The sequence below is a fragment of the Mya arenaria genome, chromosome 14, assembly GCF_026914265.1.
Source record: "Mya arenaria isolate MELC-2E11 chromosome 14, ASM2691426v1".
NCBI lineage: Eukaryota > Metazoa > Mollusca > Bivalvia > Myida > Myidae > Mya > Mya arenaria.
This window is the reverse complement of record NC_069135.1, coordinates 19,389,756-19,406,768: the sequence shown is the minus strand read 5'-3', so window position 1 is coordinate 19,406,768 and position 17,013 is coordinate 19,389,756. Positions and strand designations below refer to the sequence as shown.

Below are 17,013 nucleotides of genomic sequence, written 5' to 3'. Positions count from 1 at the left end.
CAACATTGAGTCATTACCGAAACAATGTGTTTTTATTATTTACCTTCAGAAATGAAAACTGTTTTAAACTTATTCTATTAGCAAACACGTTATTCATATGAAAAGACGATTATAACTGAACGATCAAATGACATATGTTCAGCAAATCATTAATATCGACTACTTTCATACATCAAATTTGTTTGTTTCTGAATAATCGCAATTGAGTTAATTATCAAAGCATATTTATGACACCATTGGTAATATTTGTCATTGCGTACAACAAATTACGCTCATTAGCTTCATAACAATAAGAAAAAATGGACATTTTATTTTAAAATCTGGGAATATTTCGTACTTTGAAATATGTTGCGGTAATGACATTTTGTCCGGTCGTCATATATTTTCCACCTCCATTTTAGCACTAATGGCCAAAAGTGTGCTCTGCAACAAATACTTCAATATTCAGAATAGTTAATAGAAGCAAACTTTCTTTCTTTTAGTGTGGAATTTTATTTCTTTAAATTTGTAAATAAAATTTGAGAAAATCACTTAAAATATAGAATTACCCATATATGTAGATAATATTTGATAAGAAAATACAGATTTGTTTGACTTGATGATATTCCTGAATAAATAGGCATGTACATATGTCTGTAATTAAACGATATTATCTTTCATGTGACAGAAAGTGCGTATGGATTAAAAAAAAATCCGAGGACAATAATTGACCAAATGTTGTTGAAGACAAGGATTTAAAACCAATGACTGCTTGACTGCTTAATTTGTTTTACAAATAATCCTAAAGGAATACAACTTACTATTTCTGAAACTAACAGTATTGGGCATATTCTCAACGCTTTTGAAGATCCGTCAGTGATGACTAGTTATGAAGGATACCAAAAAAATACGTGAACAAGGATATAAAAGATATCTTCTTGATATTTGGAATTTACGATAGCGTAGGTAAAACACATCGCCCGTTAAATCTTCGATTCTTAAAGAAATCGATTTCTTAAAATGAAGTATAATCCTTCGTTTAAGTACAAGTCATTGCATTGAAAACACCATCTTTATATTCGTCAACCAGTTTCTCCCGGAATTGCAGAGCAAATCTTTTACGACACACAAGAGATTTTCGATAAATGTATCATTGCAACAATAATTCAGAAAATATGTTGCAAAATAATTGTATAAACACACAACGTTTTTTTTTCAGAAAAAAGCCAAATATCTCTTCTTGAAATAACATTTTGCTTTGATGGTACAGCCCCTATTTAACTCAATAATAGAACAATTTGTGAATAGAAAAAACAAGCTGATTTCAAATATGAAACTTTTCGATGGCAAAATGATTTTTTTTTATTTCAACATTATGATAACAATTGCTTCGGCAAATGCTTAAACTTATGTAACATAGTAGCTTTTCTATTGTTGTTTTTTGAAAAAAATAAGGTCGATGTTTTGTTAAATATGGTGCTGTTATTGTGGTTTCCATGACTTTCAAATGGATTTTTAAACAAGTTACAAGAGATCATACGTTTTTGGATTGAAACGCCCCACTACCACTGACTTCAATAATTGTTATCATTTGCTTCGGAAACTGCTTAAACATATGTAACATTGTAGCTGTTCGGTTTATCGAAGAAAAAGGGTCGATGTATTGTTGTATATGGTGTTGTCATGGTGGTCACTAAGATCTTCAAATTGTCTTTGACCACAGGCTACCAGAGATCATACGTTTTTAGATTGAAAGGCCCCACTAAACCTGACTTCAAGATAATTATTATCATGTTGTTGCTTTTCGATAAAACAACAACAGCAGAGGAGTGATGGCGAATCCTGCTATGAAGACAGCACATATCTTAAAACGATAGCCATGTCTCCTACAGTTGGTTGATAATACAAGTTTTTCCCGTTACATTTTAAGCATTTTTTAACGATTCACCTGTCCCAGCCCACTCCAAGGTGTAGCCAATTATGCATTTGCCTTTTGAAACACCTGCTGAGAAGGTCAACGAATGTGCTTTTAAATTACGGATTGCAGTCTAGAAGAAACGTTTGTGTTAACCTGAACGTTGTTCGCAGAAGTTCAAGTGCCTTGTTATTTAAATTATAAAATAGAAATGTATTATACGCCAATAATATCAACAATGATATTGAATAAATCTGCTGAACCATCTAGTCACTTTATTTGACACTATTACAATCATAATGTTTTAGATGATTATATTGTTCCCTTAAAGATGCACTCTTACTCACAAATAAAATTTACCACAATTAATAATATTGTTTTTATATTCCACAAAGGATGTTTAAATGTCGAAAAAAATGTTGTTATCAGTAATTAATATTTTTCATAAAGGCATTATTTAGTAAGCAGTTCAAGTTTTATCAGTCAAAATTTATGTTTCTTATACATGTGTAAGTATTGATTTTGAGTGTCACTTTAATGTGTTAATATTGTGGATTTGCCAAATCACTATAACAAATATATATCTTTTTTAACTGTATAGTATTTTATCCAAAATAATGCGTAGACATTTGGATAAAATAATATACAGTTAAAATAGATATATATTTGTTTTAGTTCAAAAGTCTTAAAGGGAGTCGATTAGGTTTTATAGAAGAATATATCGTAAACAAAACTCGAATGAACAAAATGCTTGTTTGAATAATATGACATCATCATAAGTTCATATAAGAGTTATATCAATAAAATATTGAATTTATGTAATAAGATACGATCAATTTTGTCAGAAAGCATAAGTAACGCTATCGAGAATGGAATGATTTGAGGGTTGGTTTTATGAGATTCTGTTCATTCTGAGTTTATGGCAGTTGCTATTTCATGTTCTTTGATAAAGTAAGTATATTAACTCAATTTAAATTTAAATAAATTAACACAATATCTGTGAACAATTTCCTTTTAATGTGAGAGTTTTTCCACTATTTTATATACTTGTTTTGGTATTTTAAATTGTTTCACACATAAATACCTCAAATATAAAATACTAAAAATGTGGTATACTAACTTACTTGTACGACGCGACATCCTTTTTCAAGACATGTTAAACCCTTTAAACATATAAATCAACAAATTACATAAACCCCCATCAGAGCTGCGTTTTGGTCCGATATTTAGTCCGTTTGTGTGACATTAGCACTGCTCGTATAGCACATATAAAATTTCAAGAGCAAACTAATGGTTGTATTCATAAAGGGCTATAACTTACTAATACGACATGTTTAGTCTTTACAAATTGCTTAAAGAGTCGGCAAATACCTGGTTTATTTTGGTTATGATATGGTTAGTATCAATTGAAAGCAGTTTATTATTAGCTAAACTGGTTGTACCATTATGGCCATTTTACTTATCTCATCGTCCTTGAGATTGTTTTCCCCAACTGGTGTTTATCTACACACCGTATACTTCTAGCGAAATACAATATTTTATTACTTAGCTAGGTAACTTCTTTGTTTTAAGTTTGAAGCTACATATTCTGATATTTAAAGCAAATGATACAACAACAAAAAAGAAATAATGAACATTAACCAAAATGGTATAGAGATAAAACTGAAAGAATCCAAAAAAAAAATCCTTGTTGTTAAATAAATGGTATATTTTCCGATGTCAAAAAATGATATTCAACTTTGTTTTCTAACCTAATTTCATTGTAATGCTAACTTCTGCCAAAATCAATTCGTATTTTTTTCTTTTCACATGGAATGGTCTGCCTTTTAATGTTTTCAGGCATGTTAAGCGAAGATAAGATTCTTTCAGACAGGATAAGAATGGGATTACAATGCCTTGTTGTCATATTTTCTCAGCAAATCGGTTTTAAAGATGTGTATATCCGTTCAGTATGAGCTTAACTTAAAGAACGAGTTCGATTCAAGTGAGTATGTTTGGAGAGAATGTAAATTTTTCTTCGATTTAGTGGTTTTATAACCAAGCAAATTTGTTTGCTTGAATATTGAAGCGCTAAATTTGGTTGAATCAATATAGTTCATTAAAGTTAATTCTATCGGCACCGACATAAACCTTCATTTTAAATACGATGTCAATAAGAATGTATGCATTTCAAAACTGAAATAGACTGATTTTATACGAGTCATTTCCATCAATTCATGATTATAGGCTTTCCTCTTCTGCCTCGCTAAAGAGCGGCTTGATGAACCCATTTAGAGCAACTTTAGCCAGGCAATTACCACGATGCAGTGAAAGTCTTAAAACTTATTGCCAATGTTATGCCTATAAGTGTAGTTCCTGCCCACTAGTGTTCAAAATGAATTTGCTATATGAAAACGGCAAATGTATAAAAAAAATCAAGAAAACACATTCATCATACACATTAAATCGTTAAATTAAATTTAAACAGAAATTGTGATTACCGCATTCGACTTTTAAAAAAGGTACCAAAATACCTGTTTATTATTAATTATTTGTAATTTCAAATACTATGCTATCGCAGATAGTGTTGCAAAAATGGTTTCATTCTGACTGATATACATCAAATCTTTATATGGAATTTCAATTGAAATTGATATTACTACATTTGACTATTAGAAAAGCTACCATATACACTGGTGTGGATACAATAATGAGATTGAATTGACTAAATTAAACAATCCTTACTATATTAATAAAGGTCTTCCCTCGCCCTATTATGTCTGCAGTATGGCTTATGTGCGCAATCAATTGGAATGAATAACAGCTGACTTTTACTCGGTGCTTGTTATCGTTGACACTTCCGCCAGGTATGCGAGGGAATGTTGAGCGATTTTTCAAGGGCAGTGCTTCACTTGGCAAAGAAAAAAAAACTGCGCCTGCCATAGGCTATTTTAAGAACATAAGACTTATACCAAATTGTATTTCCACTTTGTTTTATATCTATGTTTTACTAAAAGCAATACTTCAATGTATCAAAACAAATGCAGGAGCCATATAACATTTTAAAAAGGGTGGATTAATTACTCATGATGATCATATTGTGTCTCCACTTTAATGGATAGATTGATGTGTTCTTTTTTTCTATGGATCGCTTGACTGAGCACTTTTAAGTAAAGGAAATCCCGTATTGTAATGTATAGAGGATATTTGTTGATTTTAGTGTTAGATCGTATTTGATTTACTAGTATCACGGAAAAACATACTTAACGATTATAGTTTTTATTACAATCTATCACTGAAACCAACACATTTCTGGTCCTTTTCTGCCTATTTTGAAGTTTATTTGTATTTTAATTTAATTTTCTAAATACACCCTCTACTCTGCTGCTTGTTGGACGCCTTAATGCAAAGATAAAGCTGATGAAGTTTCTGGTAATTTTCAATTTCCTTTTTTTGTTTACGCATTATATGAACAGTAAGTCATGAATATTTCATTAATGCATCTTTGTTCCAAATAATAATAGCTAACTCACGAAAGCATTTTTAAATTATACAATGTATGGATACATAACCAAATTACTACGCCCACATTTGTTGAATGAATAGTTGAAAGGTTGAACGTGTTAGCAAAACAATTCCCGATAATCATTGGTTAAAATAATATTTCTTAGTTTAAGAGTTTGTTTCATTATACATGGATATTCAGTCATCCCTCACTGTTAGGGACAAGTCTGATTCGTTTGAAGACCTCGTTTTCCACATAAAGGTTTATAAGGGAGGATTTGGTTAAAACTATCTAATAATCTGTAAATTGTATAGTTGTAAAACAGGAAAAGATGTCAAGGTAAATTTGCAAAATAATATTGCAGACGTTCAAATTCCTAGAAACATTTGACATTTATATATCATATGAAAACATTTCGTCTGTGCGAGTTATGTCGACAGCCTGCCCTTGCTGCTAAAAACGTATTTTATTGTGAGAAAGTCGGGGGATTTTCCAATAAGCTCGTGTTATTTAAAAGTAGTTAAATGTAATTTAACTATGCCTGCAAATTAAATATTTCCTGGGAATGACGTTGGTTTTCCAATAAACTTTCGTCTCTTTTTTATTTTTTATATCCATCTTAAAATCCAATCGATGACGTTTTTTATTGTTCATCGATTAAATGGGTAGCGTCAACACTTATTAAATATATATTATTTAAATGAATGTTTTGAGCGTGACTTTGTGTGTTGGCCTCGTTACGTGTCTGTTGTGCAGCGAAAGAAGGTCATCGTTGAATTACTGGCTACAAAGTTTGTCACGAAAAATATAGAAAAACATGATAGTGGTTCCCATGCCAATCAATTTATTATATTAAATGACTTTTATCTGTCTTGCTTGAAAGCTTGATGAGCTTGTCATTTTCAAATATAGAAATACAATTACCAATACAAATCGTAGTTGTAAATTTATAGAATATACGTATTCGACAACTCAATAAAATCCTGAAAGAAGGTGTTTTTACCCGATGATACATACACGATTGCTCAAAACCATTCGAAGCAAACGTATCGAAATGTTTTTATTCACCGTTTGTCATCAATAGCTCCCCGAAAAACCTAATTATAACAAAGTTTTTTTGTCCTGCAACCATGCCGTTACCTTTTTCATATTTCGTCGACATACATATACAGAATACAGCATTGACAACATACAGTGCACATTTGGATCCAAGAGCACGAAGATTTTCTCACCCTATTTCACTGATAATAGATGATACCCCTTATTCTACTACATCGAAATACGTAAATACGCAAAATATTGTAAAATAAGTGTTCGCATTTATTTTTTTACATGATATGGCAACATTTTTTTTAGAAAAAAGGGGTTAAATATTATAAGTATATATAGTTACTATACAGAAGAGAAAACAACGCTCTGTTCGTTAAAAGTTAACATCGTAAACATCAAATGTGATTGTTTGCAGAAGATCTTTCGTAGTGATTTCACGTTTTACGGTAAAATGTTTTGTTCAAAAGAGGGTTTACTTCAGTTCAGTACGTCGAGAAGAATGCCTGCGTAAATAAAAGCAAACATGATTTCAGAAGCTGACAAACAGAAACAGCTCTTATCAATCGTAATCAAGTGTTCAAGCCTTATTAACTCTATTTAATAAGGCAGTTTTATAAGGATGAAATGCAGTTTCACTCAAAGGCCAGAATAAGTACTACCAAAACTTTATATCTGGTTATCGTAGGTAAATTTCTACAACATGTTGTATTTACTAATTTGAATGTAGAACTTGCATATAAGTATTGATGTTTCAAGAATTAAATTACATACTTTAAAATTTTCATTGGTATACTTATAACAGTTTAAAATTTTATGTAAAGAGATTGTTTTCAAAATTGTACATATTTTAATCCAATTCAATTCAATATCTTTATTTCCGCCTTAAATATGTGTTTTTAGACCAATCAAGGGTATTTGAAACATGTATTTACACATCCTTGAAGGGTATATGCTGTATGAAATAAATATATTATAATTATATTGAAATATTTACAAGAGTATGCCAGTGGTGATGTAAACAACCAAATATGCAGCTAACGGAAACCTCACACAATAAATAAGACCGTTCTAGAGCTATCCCCAGGTCATCCACACACTACATTGACTATCATATCAGACATTTCAGAAAAATTGTTGCGTCGATAGCTAAGACACAATGTCCTGGCAATATCATGCATATAATGTATATGTAAAGTCCTATCAAATAGACAAATTATTGGTAATAGGCGATAGCGGTGTCTGTCATTTTCCATATTCCAATTTCCTGGGCTACAGTCTTCTTCAACATTAAATTATTCGGTAATGAGGAGTGATTTATTACTATATTCTTAATAAACAAAGGAAGTTTTACAAAAAACATTTCAAATGTATCTGGAACAAAACCTTATAACCCGTTTGATCAAAACTTTATCGCCAGTTTGATTCACAAAACAAGACTGACATTGTATACATTTTCATATTCAATTTTATCCATGTACACTCTGATTCAGAACTCAATATATTAAGTAGGACTATATTCATTTCCGTAAATGATTCACAAATAAGTTTTTGAAGGTCATTAATGGACTTACAATTATCGGATCGTGTACGGATATGGTAACCCTGTATTTTCGTTACAAAGAAAGATTGAAATTTATACATATAGTGTACATATTATTTCCAGTCAGAATACAGCAGATCTCATACATACGAATAGAGCTTTATTATTTTCTTGAACAAATAGATGCAAAATTGAACAATGCACACTAAACAAAGTCAAATGTGTTTCTTTATTTGTGTAACCTTTCCTTGATTCGCATTGTTTAATTGGTTTTATTGAAATTAGAGAAATGTCGTATACCCAAGAGGTCAACGATCAGGTTATCAGTATAGGATTAATCTACATAGAACGGTTACTCTATCTCCATTGAGATTCATACTTAATTGAATATAACGCCGACAGATGTTGTTTATATTGTCACAGCCTTTGCTTACATATTATCTTCTTTTGTTCATTCCAGACGAAATACGTGCATATATATTTGTACATTGTATTTCATGAGGATAAATAGTCGTAATACGTCAATAGTCTCGTGAATCATTTCAAATTATGTCAAATGAAATCCTTAGTCCAAAGGTAAAAAGTATAAATCAGTGGTATTTTAGTAATATTAATAGAGCCGTAGATACTTACCAGAAAAGGGCTTCATTTTTTCTGGTATGAAACAATCAACATTTTAAGCGAAAAACACTGACAAAATAATTCAAACATTACCCAAAGTATAACTTAAGTAAAATGCTTATTTGTGAGTATTTTACACTATTCACACCTAGTTCGTATGTATCCCGTATCTGAAATATTAGTTAAATTGCCATTGATTTGAACCATTTTATTTGTCGGAATGAACATATAAAATGATTTTAGAGAAGACAATTCAAGCTTGACGTATAAAAATGATGAACTTAAGAGAACTAATTTGCAACATAGAATATTGCTTACAAATACATTAATCAGCACTTGTCACTTCAATCTCTATAAAGATTTAAAGATTACTGGGAGTAGTTCGTTTTGGTCAATTAACTTGCACCGTTTGCTTCTGATGACCGATCAGATAGCTCAGTAGTAGAGCGTCTCTACAAATACATTTTTCAGCACTTGTCACTTCAACCTCTATCAAGATGCCTGGAAGTAGTTCGTTTTGGTCAATTAATTGCACCGTTCGCTTCTGGTAACCGTCCAGATAGGTCAGTAGTAGAGCGTCTTTGGCGTTTGCCCATTGCCACTAAACCGGGTTTATGTTTAAACGTTTTGCTACTGAGCTTGTTTCAGTAGTTTTTTTCATAAATATTGATCAATGCAGTCTCATTTGTCTCCAAGATCTAAATATAAGAATAAGCAAATTTCTCATAGAAAAAAAGCTGCCATATCATTTTTTAAGTGCAACAAACACCAGTGGTTGTTATATGTACAAAGTCTTACATAAAGATTATATGTATCGTATACATTCGTATCGACAAAATGAATGAACATTTATTTGTTCAATAATATTTTAAGCGATAAGAGCATCCACACGCTGAGCTGAAAATCGAAGGCATGAGCCCCACTAGGGACTTGATCTGATATGGCTTATTGCTTTTATTGCAACTAGTTATTATATTAGGCATACGGCATATAATGAAGATACAGGGGTTACGATCTTTAGCAATTATAAGTTCCTTATAAGTGCGGCGGACTCTTAGTCGAAAGGGGTGACAATATAATAATAAAAAAATAACCTTCACTTTTATATGGTACCTTAGAGAGTTTTTTGCATATTTAGTGTTTACATCTCAGCTCAGATTTGCAAGTACAGGTGTTTTTTGTGTTTTTGTTGTTTTCTTACTACTCTCTTAGAAACCTTTTCATCATGTATATAGATATCGCCTGACAAAAAATTATTTGAGCATTGGTAGTTTTCATTAACACATGCAGTAAAACACACGCGGTATCGTTGCGGAAAAGGAATACAGTGCATAAAGCAAATTTGAAAACAGTATGTTCGTTTTTTTTTCTAAAAGCAACAGCAATTGTCTTGATGAAATAATCCATATTTTATTCCTAAATGTCAATGACCAGCGAAAAGGAAATATCGTACTTTGCACACAAAGTAGTTTAAACCCCTAGTAAATTTATATTTAACTGACAGTTCAAAGGTGGTTGCTTACAATCCTTGATCAACACACCTTGTTCTATACATATATATGTAGTGTGTTGTGTGTGGGGTTTGTGTTGTTGTTACATGTTTCTTGTTTGTGATTGTTTGTTTTTGGCGTTAACCCAACAGACGGGGTTTATGTTAAAACCTTCGACTTCTGGACTTGTTTTTCATATAAATATTCCTATTACAATGCAAACGCCTTCCTTTTGGAAGACCATTTTATAAAACTTTTAAAAGCAAAAAAATGTTTGTATATTTTGAAATATATCACCAACTTTTTTTTTTTTTTAATAAATAGAACGCTCGTGGGCTTTCTTTTCCGCATGTCTAGCCAGTCAACATAAACACTATTCATATGGCACATGAAACGCTTGGGAATGAACATGAAACAAGACATTGCCATATAGAACTGAAGTTTATATTTCCAGAAGGGGCAACTTTTTCATTTGTATTTGTAAAAACCATTCTCTTTAAAACAAGACGTTTATTTCTTTAATGATATAGTATGTATTGTACGTATATAATAATACCATTTTCATTATTGTTTTATGTAAGCCTCTTGCTTTGTTTGATAACCACACAATGGAAAAGATCAGTTGTACAGGAAAGCTAATTTTGTATTTTATTTTTTTGTGTTTTCAGCGGAAAAGCCTTATGCCAAATACCCGCGTAATTCTTACAACACTGTTACAGAAATATAATGGTTACGTAATTTTTTTTACTACGTTTCAACTTTAATTTGAAGGTCAAATATATTAGCGATTCAACCAAACATGGAAGTAAGATATCGATTGTTTGGGAAAATATTTCTATCCCACTTGATAAGAAATGATTTCAATCATCATAATTTGGTGTTGCCCTTGTTTTACGTACCTAGCCTTTTTGTACGAAAATTAATCCTATCATTTCAGTGTAGATTTAAATCAAATGTATACACATGATATTATAGTACATCATTTGAACACACTTTACTTCCATTTTAAAACCAATGCATTTTTACAGCTATAAATTGACACATCATCAACCTTATTTTGCGTCGTCAAAAATAATTTGTATGTCTTAGAACGAATCAATTAATTCTTTTATTTCAATCTTGAGCTAATAACTGCATTTAGATGTAATTTGTAAATCGCGTTATCGAAAAAAGGAAGATTGGACTTATTGATTTGGGTAAAAGCACGGAAAACAACTTGAAAGAAAAGATGCACTTCCGCTCCAGTTAATATGCATGCGCTTAAACCACTGCTCAATAGTTTTGATGACCGATGCATTTGTCACGATTTTTTCTGTATATATTTTTTGCTTCCATACTTAATCAAACCTGCTGCTTCCCCTAAATATGGAGATTAACAGACCTCACCGTTGAACTATAGAAGCCTGGAGTGAAAAGGTACACATACTATCGGATAATAATATATATTTTTTTACATTCAATATGATGCCAACACATGTTCTTTGTATTGTCACAGCAAACACAAAATACTATAGATCAGATATTGCATTGTTCAATCCACACGAGCAACATTCGAAAACATGAAACAAGATCAGCACATGGGTCTTTTTAACAAAATACTAGTGGATATAGAACCGTCAAAGAAGCTGCATAATAGGTAAAGTCAAATCCCTGATAATGTCCCAGAAAATGACAAAAAGATGGCTTAATTGTTCTATGTTGATCTTTACTTATTAAATTATATCAAGCAAAACAAAAGAAAAAAAACGAGCGTTGGCTTGAAACGCTCTTAAGTTAAACGGTGGCATTAAGTGATCATTGTTTCCAGTCTTTTTCACAGCGAACCATCCTTAAACATATTTTCGTTTCCATCTTATTCAAATCGTTTGGATCTTACCAAATGTTGCTTGAGTAGACAAATGTACATTAAAGTGACACTCTTAATCCAAATCAATACATACACAGGTATAACAAATATCATTTTTGACTGATAAACCTTTAATTACTTACTAAGTAATGCATTTATGGAAAAAAATATCAATTACCGATAACAAGATTGTAACTATGTATTTAATAGCAGAAAGTGCAAAATATTAAATGACTGGTGAATGCTAAAATATTTATTGTGATCTACTTTAGTCTCATTAGGTAGAAATACCGTGTTTTATGCTAATTTCTTTCAAATTAAACTCGATTTACATCATAAGAACCATTTTCCCCGACAACTATTTATCCTTTTAGGAAAGTTAAAAACATATATATCAATTGTTGTAAGTCTTATTTGGGACCAAAATACAATGATAATGTCCGTAGTCAATGTGACTAAACACTTAAACCTGACCAACATGACGATGATTGATATCTGTTATTTATAGAGCAGCTATTTACCAAATAAAGCTTCCGATGAGCTCTTTTTGTGTACTGCCTTCACGCAAAGACCTTACTAAAACATATTGATAACTAAAACAAAATGGTGTTTCGTAACGAAGTCAAGTCTTGGTGGCGCTAGGAAAAAGTTGTTTACTGCATTATGATGAAGACATACAGACTGATGATGATAATAATGTTCTAGATAATGTAACATATATAGAAACTGCAGTGAAAATAGTCTTGCGCTTATGTTGTTTATGGGCAATCGCGTTTGTTTACTATTTTAACAGTTGGTTATATATATATATATATATATATATATATATATATATATATATATATATATATATATATCAGCCTTGAAAATAGTTCATACGTCACAAACAAAACTGTCAAATATTCAAATGCAATGTTTAAGTGTTTCTGGTGTCGAGCATGTGGTTATCTGAAACTATGCTTTCTATTTGCAAACATTAAAAGCTTGCTTTGTAAAATCTAAAATAATCTACCCTCGAACGTAGCAAAACATGTTTTAACAACAACAAACTCGTTAAAGATTGTACCTCAAATAGTATGACTATAATATAAAACTATTTTGGACAGCCTTCTGTTAAATATTAATTATATAAAATTGAAAAATGCTTACCTAAACCAGAATGCACGTTCATACTTAAATCCTATAAATAATTTCACAATTTTAATTGCTGTACACACACGTATAAGAATACAAAAAAAACCACATAGACAGGTTTCTTGTCACTCCATGTATGACTAAACTACCGCGCTAGAGTGCGTCTAAGGAAATTTCCAATAAAAAACATGGGTAATAGAAAGTAATAAAATACAAGTAATCATCAATATTATCCGAAAATGACGCATGGTCTGCCTACTCTTTCAATGCTGAACAAACAATGTGCAAGGAAATAATAGAACTTGACCACTATATGACCTCACGTGTTTGTTAGTTAAAGGTCGAGATCTAACCATTTTTACAATGACTTTACAAACGTTTGCCCTTTATATGTAGGTTGTATTTGAACCTAGCTCTACCCCGATTGATTTAATATAGCAGTAACCACAAAATGCATTCTAGCAATTGTTCAGACAACGCAACACTGAAAAGTATTACAGTGCTTACCGCGCCGGAACTCGACGCATCACAACTCTTGTGATTTCTGGCCAGTAGTTGCTGATAAACTGAATGGCGGACAAACATATCAACGGGAGATAATTAAAATGATATTGATTGTCTAGTTAATGTCATGGTTTTCTGACATATAGAAAATGGAAGACAGTTTTCGCACAATGAAATGTCCAACAACATCATTAACATTATCAATACGCGGTTTGGAATTTTGACCTTTTCCCATCCAAACAATACATGTGTATACGTGAGGTTTAGAATTGCCAGTCATATCTCAAAGTGTACTTTATTTTTACAATTACAATTGTTGTTTCCATATCATTGAAGAATTTTTATAGAATGAGTCATAACTAAACTGACTTATTCAGAATATATGCCAGTGTTCAATAATGAAATTGTGCAACGTTTATCTTTAATGAAATTTTGTGTTATGTAAGGATATATTTAAAATGTCAAATATTGTAGTGTTTAAGGGACTCGTTTAGATATTTTGTATGCAAACAATTGTTGTAATGTTATTGGTAAAACTTATTTATGGAATTAAGGTTTTATGAACGAAAAACTAAATGCAACTGGTAGAAATTTGATGATACTAGCTTATATAATTAAATTATTAACATAACGTTCACTTTTGCTTTTTGATGAATTGAACAATGTGTAACAGTTTTTAAAATGCGTATTTAGACCTAGACATAAACACATAATGATGTTTTATCACTGTTCAAAGCATGATTACTTTTACACACTCAATCACTGATACACAAACCATGCACTTTGAAGAATTCCTAGAAATTTATAAGCAAAACTCATTTAACATTAAACTCGGAGGCTTTAAGAAATAAATGTGTTAAGATGAAGTGTAGTATGGCATTTAGGTGCCAGCACCAGTGCTTCCATACATTATTTGTCGATTACATCGACACATTTTATTATGAATGCTGTTACAAATAAGTTTACGGTGGGTGACGTTCAAAGTGTAATCTCAAAATGCATACCCTCAGTACCCCTCAAATTCAATGAGCAAGAACATAACTATATTGTCTCCAAGAATATTGTTGAAAGTTGTTTGTCTGATCCATATTGTCTTTCTAAATCTCAATGAACAGTGAAGAGACAGTACGATTATACAGGGAAAATTATATTTTAAAAGCAACACATTGTTTCTGGATGACAAAATGGTAATTTGCATGTTGCTATTATATCAAGTACCGAACTAGTGTAGATCTATTTGTGATTAAATGGAATTCATTTTGTAAATGTTACAGACTGTGCATGTTCACCAATAAAAATAATTGCTCAAATGAAAACAAATGAAGGAATAAAATTAAAAGTGGAAGGACAAACAATTTAACCCAAAAGACTAAATCTTAAATCATCAGGTAATAAAATTAGCTCACTTGATATTTTTTTCTTTTAGGAATTTACAATGACGTAGGCGAAACGCATTAGCCATTAAATATGCAACGATTAAGGAAATGCTATTTTAAGTACCAGTTACTGCATTAAAACCTCATCGTTCCATTTCATTAACCGTTTTCTCCTCGAATGATATTTGAAAATCGTTAACGAGTCAATATGCATTTATTTACCAAGGTTCTCATTGCAACAATAACAACTACCAAGAAAATGATCTGTGAACAGAATAACTGCAACATTGAATTATAATTTCCAGAATCTTAACTGTCGATGTATATAAATATATACTTTTAATAGTTTAGCAATACAATAAAACTAACAGGAACAAGCAAAGTAGTCGTGAATTCAAAACGAATAATTCAATGAGTTTAACTGCTGCGGAAAATGCTAGAATCTATTCTAGTTTTAAGCAGGTGCTTTTTTCAGAAAAAATAAGACGAGGTATTGTGATTACCGTGATGTTGTCATGGTCGGCTCAAAAACCGTTCATGATATTCAAATGAAAACACCTTATTCAGGGACCATACCCACTTTTATTGAAAGGCACCTAGACTCTTATATAGTTGTCGAGTTGTGCCTTCTGTTTTTACTGAAGAAAAAATCAGGTGTTTGCTCTGTGGCGCTTTTGTTCCTTTAATTGATTACAAAAATGCGCAACGTCTATAAATGTTAGCCAAATCGATTTCTCTTGGTGTTGATCCATTATTCATTTGTCTTGTCGGTTTTGTCTTTAATCGGATATTGAAAACCCCTGCAGCAAAGGTCAACAAATTTGCATTCATTCGGAACCCCAGTTTGTGTTTACCGTTAGTGCCGAAATTCTTCTGGATTTATATCAAGTACAGCATCGTTATCAGTAGTTGTCCATTTTCTTCGAAAGAGGCTAGACAAATAGATTTGTACACCAGTAGAACATTCTACGCTAATGAAAGCATCACTGATATGCGTAACTGATAGACAGTAATGAATCTACTTAACTATCTAGTCACACTAATTGACCCTAAATAATCAGGTTTTGGATGGAGCTTCAGTTCCCACAAGAGAAAACAGTAAACAATATAGACTCGCTCAATATATCCGTCTATCTATATTGTTGTCAAAAATGTTTAATACATTAATATTTAAAAGATGTGGAGTTTATTAGTATTTTGAGCGTAAAAAAATGAATAACATACTATACAATAATCATAAATACATTTATTACACGTTTGAAATCTAAATGGGACCCCTCGAAAACAAATCGTTTGAAATGTGCACGAAGAGCATGTTTAAATGAAAAAAACATCATCAACAATTTAACTGCTTTATTTAACCGAAATGCGCCATTCAACATGTTACTGACTTCAGGCTTTAACTAAAATATCTTCAAGTGATGCAATTTTAGTTACAAAATGGTGTTTGTTTTTGAAAGAAAATTAAAAAAACCCACACTTAATTACAACCAAATTAAATAAGTGTGAGGTTGTTTCTATTACTTAAATGACTCGTTTATTGACTTATTGTTTCCAAACACCTATAACCAAATTTTGCAATAGTGAGACTACCTTCACGTGCTAAAATATCAACATCACCATAGCAAATAATAACCATTTATTTTATCTAAGATACGGAAAATATGGTAAAGCTTACCTTTACTATGTTTAAAACCTTTACTATGTTTAAAACAAACAAACAAACAGAGAAGCAATATAAAGCACCATCAGAGAGACCATTATTCTGTTATTTGTATATTTTTACGAAGTGTTTGTGCGGATGTTCAGACCTCTAGATTAGCAAATCAACATTAAATCGTTTGAAACAAATGAAATTTCACCAACACACTTGTGTTAAGATTGCATTCTTGCAATTAAACCTTCCTAAAAGATTCGGCAATTGGGATGATTAAATGCATTTCTAAGATTTAAAAAATATATCAGGCTGAAGATATGTCAGTGCATATTATTGATTAAAATCATTCTCAGGTTTTTTGTTATCATTTATGATTGTCCTATTACCCAAAGTATTTTAAGAGCACCATTGTATGGT

The 17,013-nt window shown here is 31.2% G+C and overlaps 1 protein-coding gene across 1 annotated transcript in view; it reads right to left on the bottom strand.

The window, feature by feature from the left end:
* LOC128216967 (uncharacterized) overlaps positions 1–13,135 on the bottom strand; it is a 56,823-nt gene extending 43,688 nt beyond the window's left edge. Inside the window, exon 1 of the mRNA XM_052923733.1 lies at positions 13,075–13,135. Within this exon, the coding sequence (XP_052779693.1) occupies positions 13,075–13,096 (22 nt within the window). The 5' untranslated portion in view covers positions 13,097–13,135. The remainder of the gene's footprint in view (positions 1–13,074) is intronic.
* Positions 13,136–17,013: the final 3,878 nt, after the last annotated feature.